Genomic DNA, 11,125 nt, shown 5'->3' with positions numbered 1-11,125 from the left:
CTTTTAATTTATTTCGTGGTGTCTGTTTTGGAAGAACTCAGAGTTGGTATTTACCAACTTTCTGTTGTACTTCCAGCATTAAACAAACTTTTGTCTTTCACCCTGATGACTTACTCTTATTTGGAGTTCCCATCATCTTATATCACACCTATGGGGTGCAGTAGACATACAGTACTTTCCTTTGTCAGTATCCCTGAAGTCTGTCATTATCCAAGAAACAGTGGTAAGGAAGAGAAAGCTTCTGTTTCAGAAAAATGTTTGCTTCCTTCATACCAGATGGTAGCATAGTTTTGTTTCCTATTCTGCCTGCCACTAGAATCACATCACACAATTATATTTTTCTTCTGAGGTTTGGAATTCACTGTCTAGCTAAGCTAAATACAAAAATACCTCAGAAGATGCAGGACCAGCTTCCATCTTCTGGTCACACTGCTTCATAACTTCCGCTCCATTCTAGAATTCACAGATTTTTGGTCCATAGTTTTCTAAGAGTAAAATATCACATCATTGTTCAGATGTGTTGTAGAATCTACCAAAGACTGAAGTTGATGTACTATCTTTTTGTTTTCCTCATGAGCCGATTAAACTTTCTGCAATGAAGATTCTTATCCTTTTCAAGTTTTATTTTCTAAACATCAATACTCTGATTAATATTCTTAATTGATCATATATATTACATGTCTAAACTTGGGTGCCTAAAATGAAGATTGAAGAATGTAACAAGTACCTGTCCAAGTACTGATATCACAGGTTCCTCTGTAGTGTGTATGATTTTGTGAGCATATATGACACATTTTTGTGTTGTCAGATATCCCCTGTGTGGGTTAGGTCACATTTTGCTCTCTATAAATGTAACATTGATACATTCATGTATACTTTTAGAGAATTCTTTCTTTACCAGTCTTTCCCTTTGCCATTTTGTTGAAAATGGACAGATGTGGATTTCTTGCATTAAATGTAAGGCAGGATGTAGGTACCAAGTAAGTCTTCTACCATAAACTGACAAACTATGGTTTCAATAGCTTGTCACATTTTTCTCTTTTTTCTAACTGGTTTGAAAAATAACATTCACAAAGTAAAATATATACTACATGAAAGATAGCAGTTTACATAATTTTACTGATTAGCAAAAGCTCCAGATCAGTCTTTTAGCTACTTTGCTTCTGTGATTGATGATCTGTGGTTTGTGGTTCAATTCTGATTATATAAGAGGATATATTATGTTTTGAAAACATGCTCCAAATTTAACATGTAATAATCTATCAGTGCTGCATAACCTATGCAGTTGAAAAGGTGTGGGTAAATAACCCCAAAAGCACCCAGTTGCACCAACTGTAAACATACCGTAACTAACGATCAACAATATGTATGGTTTCTTAACTTAAAATATAATGTAAACACAGCATATACATGTGCAGTTATTGTACAAAAGGTTTTAATTAAGACATTTATATAGAAATATACATCTGATGGAAATAATTTTTCTGAGTTTCGTTTGTGGCATATGTAGTGCCATCAACTCTGCAGAACAGAAATACTTTTGTTAAATGACTGGCATGTCATTAACTGTAACTGGTATCTCTGTATATTTTTATTTGTGCCAAATTTCTAAGAAAAAGAGTTTTTAAAACAAGGTTCCTATTCCATAAAATAGTAATGAAATTTCTAGTCTGATTATTGCCGAATTATTGTTAAAAATATCAGATAAATATGATAATCTTATTTTGTCAGTGCTAAATGTGATGCTCTGAAAATAATCTTTGTATCATGTTTATGATAACCAAGTATTATATATTTCAGTCCATTAAATTATTTATATATAATCAAGACTGATTAATTCGCAAGATTTTAAACTTGAAGTTCCTTCACTGTATTTTTCTATTACTATTACTGTATGTGCCAAAGGTGATACATTACGTGAAAATGCCTCTACATATGTATATATATATGGTTATTGTACAAGAAATGGTGAAAGTTTTAATGATTTGTTATGTACGGTTTTTGACAGTAGGATGTGTCAGTCAATTATTGTGCCTTTGTAATTTATAATGAAATATATACATATGCAATGCATAACTAATTTCTTGCATGTTGGATTTGAGGTTCTCATGGCAGTAACTATGAAGGGTGTATTCTGGGTTGTACTGCTGTGTAATTAGGAGACAGCCCAAAATTTTGGAGGAACATATTGTCTCTGAAACTTTGGACTGCCTCCAATCTACACAGCAGTACAACCCAGAGGACTGTACTCTTCAGTTAACCATTTAAAATAAAGAAACAGGTGACAAAATGTAACTCAAATTTATATAGAAATACAGTGTTTGAGAACAGGGTGCTAAGGAGAATATTTGGACCCCACATGGAGAAAGTGACAAGACTCTGTAGAAAATTATGTAATGAGAAGATGCATAATTTGTACTATTCACCAGATATGATGATGATCAAATCTGCCAGGATGAGGTGGGCACAGCATGTAGTATACACAGCACAGATGAGAAATACATAACAAAATTTTGGTAAGAAAACGATCACTTGAGAAACGGGAGAATATAAAGTGGGCCTTAAAAATATGGTGAGGTTACGGGACTGGATTTATCTGGCTCAGGATAAGTTCCAGTGGCAGAATCTTGTGGGCATGGTAATGTACCTTTTTGTTCCATAAAAGGCAGGGGAATTTCTGCAGTAGCTGAGCAACTATCTTTCCAAGGACTCTGCTCCATGGAATTTGGTGCAGCAGTAGAAATACATTTTGAATGAACAGAGTTTTATGATAAAACAAGCAATACTTCATTCTGAAAGCTTAGTTTCAAAATATTTCTGAATGTGCCAATCACCCTTATGAGCTCTCAGATTTGGAAATGATGTTCTAGAGCATGGGTGATCAAGTTGGACAGTGAATCCTTTTTCTTATTTTAATGCTGAGCATTTCTAAGAATATTAATAATAATAATAATAATAATAATTAAGTCACCACCATGAGGTGGCTTACAAAATGGATGAGTGGGTGATCTGATGGATGAATCCTCAGGTTGTATGGGGAGATAGTCGAAGATGGCGATGAAACAGGTGATTTCAGTGGCAGAGAAGAAATTTATATCAAATAGATGGCCTCACTGTATCACAAAAGAAGAGGTGATAATATTTTTACTTTTGTGTTTACATAACATTCAATCTTTATATCTAAAGTTCTTACCAAGCATGATTATTAAACAGTATACAACATATATGCACTACTAATTCTAACATAGGTTTGTACCATATTTTATTACAATTTATCAAACAAAAGGAAATAATTGGGGCATAACAGGTAAATCTGTATTAACCTGTAAGAATGATCAACTAACAAAAAACGTTTTTGTTCCTACCACAACTATGACCATTCAAAGAAATGTTTTAAAAAATGCATAAAAGTAGCAATAACACTGAAAAAGTTTACAAGCTTCTAGTTCAGAAACTAACAACATACATAGGTATTTACGAGGGGAAGTCAATAATTATCCGCAACGCAGTTGTATTTGTGTTTCTGTTGGCAGCACTGTCATTTTGCACAGCATCACCATGCGTGGTTTCCTTGTCATTATTTCTGCGCAGGTTTGATGTTGCTAGGTCAGTTCCATCATCACTGCCTTGCCGTTAATCATGGCTGCTCCACTTTCTGTTTACGCCAAAGAGCAACGTTCAGTGATCTGGTTTTTGTGGTCGGAAGGTGTATCAGGGGCCGCAATCCATCAAAGACTTTTAGCATAATACAGGAACAATGTTTTGACGCAACGGAGTGTCTACAAATGGATTGAAAAATTAAAAAATGATCGCACAAGTGTTACGCATGAGGAAGGAGCCAGACGACCATCCACGGCCACAAATGAGGACAACATTGAGCGTGCACATGACAGGGTTCTGTTAGGCAGACGAGTGACTATTGATGAAGTGGCAAATCATCTGCAAATTAGTCATGGTTCTGCCTACGAAATCATCCACAACAGACTTGGGTTTCATAAAGTCTGTGCAAGATGGGTCCCAAAACAACACACAGTGTTGTATAAACAAACGCGCGCTTGGACATCTGCCAACAACACTTGGATCACTATGGTAACGAACGTGACGTCTTCTTAGAGAGAATCATCACTGGTGACGAAACATGGATCCATCATTGCGAGCTGGAGAGTAAATGGCAGAGTATGGAATGGAAACATCCACAATCACCCAGCAAGAAAAAGTTCAAAAGCCAACCATCTGCAGGAAAACTGAGGCTTACAGTTTTTTGGGACCCACAAGGCCCAGTACTGGAACATTATCAGGAGAGGGGCACAACAATAAACAGTGCTCATTACAGTGAGATGCTTACTGACAGGCCTGCAATTCGAAGCAACTGTCGAAAGGTGTTGTGTTGTTGCACGACAATGCCCGTCCACATACTGCTGCCCACACTGCTGAAACCCTTCAGAAACTCAAGTTTGATGCAATGGCTCATCCTCCGTATAGTCCTCATCTCGCCCCTTCTGATTACCACTTGTTTGGTCTACTCGAAGAGGCATTAAGGGGCCGTCGATTCACCTCGGACCAAGAAGTGAAGGAAGCGGTGCTTGCGTGGCTCGCTGCTCAGCCAAAAACCTTCTTTTCTGAAGGCATCAGGAAGCTTGTGCAATGATGGACCAAGTGCGTTGAAAAGCAAGGGGACTATGTTGAAAAATGATGTTAATGTAAGTTTTCTATTTGTATTGAAATCAAATTTATAGCTATACTGCGGATAATTATTGACTTACCTACATATAATACTGTGCAGTCTGTTAAACATCAACTGAAGTTTCATAGGAATATGTCACCTCCATCTTCAGGGCAAAGAATAAGCCAAGTAAGAAACCTGGTTTCAATGGACTACATGAAATTATATCCCAAAAGACAGAACGTGTCGTAATCATATACACATTTACTCTGAAGGATCACGTGTTGACAGTCCCGACTAAGAAGTCTTACACTATATTCATAACTTGTTAAGTTGCATCTTCTGATTGATGTTTATATTCAGTGCAACACACAGTGAGAAGCTTCACCAAAATGGACACCTAGAAATTATTGGAAAAAATAGTTTTAGTTACATTAATGTTTTATATTTGACCATGGGTGTGAATGGCTTTTTAGAACTAAGATGGTCAGATCAGTAGGGAAGCCTTGGGGAATGACAAAACACATATTAAAAGAAAATTATTAAAATGTTGGCTAGTTCTGGCCTACAGGTATCATTGCTGAAAATGAAAATTATGTCTTAAGGCAATGGAGATAGCTTCCTAAAAAATCAAGCACTCTGGAATGAAGTAGACAGTGTAACCAATTATGAGTGTTCACTGTGCCTGACAACACCAAAACACACAGACTTTTACCAAAGGACATGTTGCAAGATCCAGCTGAACAGATGCCACGATGATCTACATACAAGATGTACTCCATCACCATCCTGTATCACTCCATTTTTAAATGTATTACTTTACACACAGACATATGAACAAGCTTTAAATAATTTATGTACAGCTAACGTAAAGTTTCCTTGTATAGAATGTCTGGATGCCCCTGAATATAGCCACACATAACTGCAATATGTTGGGCTTCATGATAACTTTTTTATTAATAAGATCAGTTGCACTAGATGGAACCTACAAATTCAGCTAAGTGGTTAGTGTCTACCCTCATTTTCAACCCTCTTGAATCATTGTGGGATCTGGAACTCCGGTAATCTGACTGTCCCACAGGTGAAAGATAGGGAACTTGTACAGTGATTCACTGGATTCAACCACTCCTTTGCCACTGAGTCCAGTGGCTTACCCCTAGACCACAAAGTCCTTGAGTAAGGAAAACTCTCACACCATCCATGAAAAGAAATGATACTCACCAGCCAATGTAACACTGGCAGAGGTTCTCATTAGATGTAGCCTGCTGGATCAGTAAGTCCACCTGTTTCTGCACTGTAAGTGTTTCCTCATTCAGAAAGTCTCGTCCTGTCAGCTTCTCTCTCACTCTCTTAATAATAACCAGCGCCTTCTTATTAAGAGCCTCTGGTTGGCTGCCATCTCCTGCAATTAACATTTAAGAATTAACAAGAGAAAGATCCTTTTTCTTACTTAACAATGAATAATTACTGGTGTGATTTTCATCTGTGACAACATAGAAAGGCGAAGGAACAACATACTCACACAGGGATACCTCTACTTACGAACTTTCATGAAATGAACAATTCGTATTTACAAACATTGCATTGACTAATAAACTGTGACTCCAAACGCATTCACCGAACACAGAACCCTGCACTTACAAACATTAACAAATTTAATGATATATCTTACAAAAATAATTATTCAACTTAGGAACATACAACTTATAAACAAATTTCAAAGAACACAATATAAGTTGGGGTTCGCCTGTACAATATTACAATTATTATATAAATGTTGCACATACCAGGTTTCATCAAAATTTAGCAAATGACCCAGAAAACGCACCTTAAATGATCCTAATTAAACCTAAATCAAAATGGCTCGACAAACTTTGGTGTATGTCTATCATACTAAGTTTGTGCAAAATCAGTCTAATTTGGGCTGGGTTGTGTGGAGATGAATGGCTGGACAGTAGATATTAGCATGAGTTTTTAAACTTATTTTCCAAAATGCATGTAAGAATAAACTAATATTTCAGATCACAAGTAGATCTTGAAGATATTGGGTCAGAAGTTGTACAAGGGGTGGGCCTTCTCGGCCCTTGCACCGCGACCTACAGTGATCTATTGTGCCTTGGGTCAGAAGTTGGTGGGGAACTAGTTTTAAACAATATGACAATCCCATATGTTCTGGAAGTGGAAATTTGTATTTGGTGCTACTTCGAATAAATACAAAATCTCACCTCCATTCTCCACACTGCTAGGAGCTCCCTTCTTAGGTACAGCAGCACTAAGGCTGCCCCCACTGTCCAAGATATCTCCATGTTCTTGTGAGGATGATGAAATGGAAGAATCAGTCTGTGCCTTTGATCGTTTGGCTTTAGGTGCTGCACTGTCCATGAGACGCCAGTTGAGCAGCGGGTCATACACAAATGCCTCCAGCACAGCCATCAGACTGTCTTTGTTCCGATGCAACACTGACATGACAGACTCACATGTTCGTCTGTATGTTCCTTCAATGCCAGTCACCTAAACAGAATGCAAACAAACAAACAAAGTCCGTGGCTTTAGTTTGCAAGCAAACTATACCAAGTGACCGCTGCTTGTCAGCGAAATTACTGCCAACTTTAGCAGATAGAGGTGTCACGTGGTCAGCACCATGAATCCCCACGGCCATTAATTTCGATTTTCTAGACAGGTGCCGTTACTTTCCCATTCAAGTAGCTCTCAATTATCCTCATGAAGCTGATGGACCCTGTTCCAGACTCACTACTTAACCTTAATGGAATAGCTAAATGAAATTGTAGGTTTGCCAAATTACTTCATTCAATTTATAGTTTATACCTCAAGAATTAATTACAAATTTGTCTGTAGTGTTATACTTACAAAAGCCGATGATAATTCAGCCTCAATTTTCTGTGTTTTTACCTTTGTGTACATGCTTTGATTTCTATCTTGTTGTGCATACCTGTTTTTCTGTTTCCTTTATACAGGGTGTCCCAGGAGGAATGGACCAAACTTCGGGAGGGTGTTCCTTATGTTAAAGTATGCCGATATAACCCAAAACACCTATGTCCAAAGTTGAACGGTTACGGAGATAATGGCCAGAGAAGTATCAAACTTTGACCGGCGTTGCACACTTGTTGATTACAAAATACATATTAAAACTGGCAGGAATATGTGGATTCTGTAATGTTAATAATGTACGTAACATCAAACTAACTTGTGAGTGACATGAAGCCATAAAATTGAAGTACAAAATACTCGCTCGCCATGTCATAATTGTCCTTAGGGTTTCCAAGCACTATACATGACACATGAATGGCAAGCGCTGACGTAACGTGGTGACTGCGCGTTCTGGTATAAGCCAACTACATAAGCACGGCTAGGGTGAATCATCGCACTCAAGGACAAACACAGATAAGGCCTCTCAGCTGAGAGGTACAGTGCGTGGACCTGCCAGAATACCACACTTTTCTTGGGCCATTATCTCCATAACCGTTCAACTTTGGACATAGGTGTTTTGGGTTATATCGGCATACTTTAACATAAGGAACACCCTCCCAAAGTTTGGTCCATTCCTCCTGGGACACCCTGTAGTCTGCACTTACCTCCATTGCATTAATCAGCATTCTTGTAAGCCTGAAGGGAATCTTTTCTGGAAATTTCTCTCTGGTCATTGCCACTTCAAAGCAATCACCAAAATCAATATGTAGAATTTTACCACTTAGACGATCTAACATCAGATTTGAGGGATGTCTGCAAACAAACATCTGAACTGAAATTTTAAAGGGTCTTGTGAACTTCGCAAACAAAGCAATCAGGAAAATACTTCAACCTAACAGGGATAAAGTAAGTGGGACTTAAGACGCTGCATAATAAGGAACAAACTGTGGAATGGTTATTCTTGAGACACTAATAGTTGCTCATGTGGCCAACATATATCCACTCTTTCATGGAACCTGAAGGTTCACTGTGTTCACAGGAACCCGCCACCTGTCTCTTTCCATGTGCCAAATGAATCCAATCCACACTTTATGACTTATGTAGGTCATTTAGTACTCTCAGGATAGTGAAATATAAATTATGATTAGTCAGACATTTAGCTTGCATGAGAAAGGCAACAAAAATTAATAGATTTTTGGTGGGAAAACCTCCTGGAAACCAGCCACTTAAAAATCAAGAAGATGGGATAGTAACATTAAGAAGAGCGGCCTCCGTAGTCTAGGGTTAACATTCCCACCTCGTGACTCAAGGTATGTGGGTTCAAACCCAGCGGAGGTCGTGGAATTTTTAAGGGCGGAAAAATTCAGGGAACAAGTCCTCCGGGAGGGACTTTAAGCTGTGGGTCCCGTGTCGTAGCTTTACGGCACGTAAAAGAACCTCATGTCCCAAGGGGACCTCTGAGCCAAATTCAGGACATTTCCCACCCAACAGTAGTCTCTAACGCCTCTGGTAGATTGGGGAAGCATCGAGATACCGCTGAGCCAGTAGAGGCCGAACTCGCTGGCTGAGTCTGGACTGATGGCACGCACCAGTACCGGTAGGGTATAGAGACTGGTAGAATATCACAGGGGGACACACAATGGACCAACAGTTGGTCTAAGTGCATGGGGAAACCCACCCTCTCCAACAACAACAACAACAACATTAAGAAGCATCTTAAGAAGATAGGTTGTGGGTTCTGGATAATGTTCAATGGCAGATTTTGGTGTTAGCTGTTAAGCTTTATTACAGTGCGTAATTCTACAACTAACCGAATCAACAATGCACTACAGCAGTTACTTCAAAAATGTCAATCACCTGTCTCCCAGCCCAAGTATATATCCCACCATTGACATGACAGCCAATGAGCGCGTGTAGTTTGTCCGGCGGTCAAACCAAACCTCTGAAGATGGTGATTTGAGCCATAAGAGGCGGGACAAGTCATCACCCTGTGTATGTTCCAGAGCATGTTCAAACACTTCAACCTTCTGCATAAGTGTCAGGTGATCATAGTCAGGAGCCATCTGCAAAATATTACTGTGTATTAACAACTAAGAAATATGTTAAATCTGACTGGCAATATATTTTATTTTGCATTTACATGCACTCTTTGGTGGTCACAAAGTCAAAATGGAATAAGATCTCAAAGTTTGTGATGATGGTACATTAATACAATGACCTATTTTCTGGACATTATCCATCTTCCTAGTTTTTTATATGAAATGTTTTGGATAAAGGACTCTGCCTCCATCACGTACTATGCAGGTGATTTTATTCAATAATTATTTGTGCTGGTTTATCTGTTGTAAGGTTCTTACTGGTAAATAGGAAATTTTACCTACTTGAATTTTAATCTTCTGCATTTGTTGGGTTTATTTGCATTCTACTGTTGTTTTATTAAATCATTTAAAGGTTGAGAGATTAAGATCTGACGCTTTCATGGCAGCTAAAGTTGATAAAATCTTGTCAGGCTATCAGAAGCATCAATAATTTTTAACCAACTGACATGGCTGACAGCCCAAGAAGATTGTGTCAATAGATTAAGTTATATATTTAAAAAAGAGACAGAGGAATTAATATACAGTGGCATATAGACCGGTTACTAGGCAAAGGCCTCAAAATAAACAACTAGCACAGCTGTTACTATGCAACAGATGAATAAACAAATAGCCATTTCTGAGCAATGACTCGGTAAACACATTCTATGCGGTCTGTGCCGAAGAGTTATAAGAAGACAATTGGGGCAATCCAGTTCAATTTTCAGCTGAAAGCCTGTGAAGAGAAAACTATGAGGTTCATATGAAATGGCCGCCATCCTGGGATCCAGTTAACTGAGGGTTGGCAGTTCAGTTGAGCTCTGCAAGGGAGGCTAAGAAGAGATGGCGATCCTCTTAGTTAAGAGTTGAAAGTCTGGCTGTGAAGAAGAGTCAGTTGCAAGAGTGCAGCTGTGAAAAGAAGACTTTATGTGTGCTTTAGTTACAGTGAGACTATTATAATTACTGTGTTAAAAATGTTGTCAGGATATGACTAGTGAAGCGTGGCAAGGCTTAGCAGGTGCTGTGGTGATTTGTTAAGTGTGGACATTAGCCATAATTATATGTAGTTCCAAGAGATGTGTAGAAGTGTGTCAATAAATCCAATATCCAATCTATACCTCAGTTATAGTCACACACCCCTAAATCATGGCAATATATTATGAAACTTATTTACAGGTGTCCTTTTTTAATTTGATTCATTGGTTTCATGTTCAGTTTTAAGCTGGGCTCTGGATTTATGGACTCTGGTTGGAATATTATGGACATCCAAGGGTGCAAGTTCTCATGTGTGGATGAGTATGTCTTTATCTTACCTTCCATAAGTAGTTTCTGTCTTGCTTGGTTTATATTGTATCTTGTGATTCTTCTGGTGTCTGGAGATAAAAATTAGATCAATTGGGCCCAAGAGAGCAGGCTGTTTACCTGAGGATGGAGACAGAACCAGTCTCCAAAGTGTCGT

General features: G+C 38.3%; 1 protein-coding gene across 2 annotated transcripts in view; it reads right to left on the bottom strand.

Annotated features, from left to right (window-relative positions):
- LOC111869020 (serine/threonine-protein kinase mTOR) overlaps positions 1-11,125 on the bottom strand; it is a 68,631-nt gene continuing 57,506 nt past the window's right edge. For both annotated transcript variants that reach the window (XM_023860200.2, XM_023860199.2), the window contains exons 36-40: positions 9,449-9,654; positions 8,257-8,404; positions 6,889-7,174; positions 5,885-6,065; positions 1-5,063 (exon numbers count right to left, since the gene is read on the bottom strand). In XM_023860200.2, coding sequence (XP_023715968.1) covers positions 5,048-5,063; positions 5,885-6,065; positions 6,889-7,174; positions 8,257-8,404; positions 9,449-9,654 — 837 coding nt within the window. In that variant the 3' untranslated portion in view covers positions 1-5,047. The remainder of the gene's footprint in view (positions 5,064-5,884; positions 6,066-6,888; positions 7,175-8,256; positions 8,405-9,448; positions 9,655-11,125) is intronic.

The sequence above is a fragment of the Cryptotermes secundus genome, unplaced genomic scaffold (assembly GCF_002891405.2).
Source record: "Cryptotermes secundus unplaced genomic scaffold, Csec_1.0 scaffold70, whole genome shotgun sequence".
Lineage (NCBI taxonomy): Eukaryota > Metazoa > Arthropoda > Insecta > Blattodea > Kalotermitidae > Cryptotermes > Cryptotermes secundus.
Note: the sequence above shows the minus strand (reverse complement) of the source record. Positions and strands in the feature narration are given on the sequence as shown.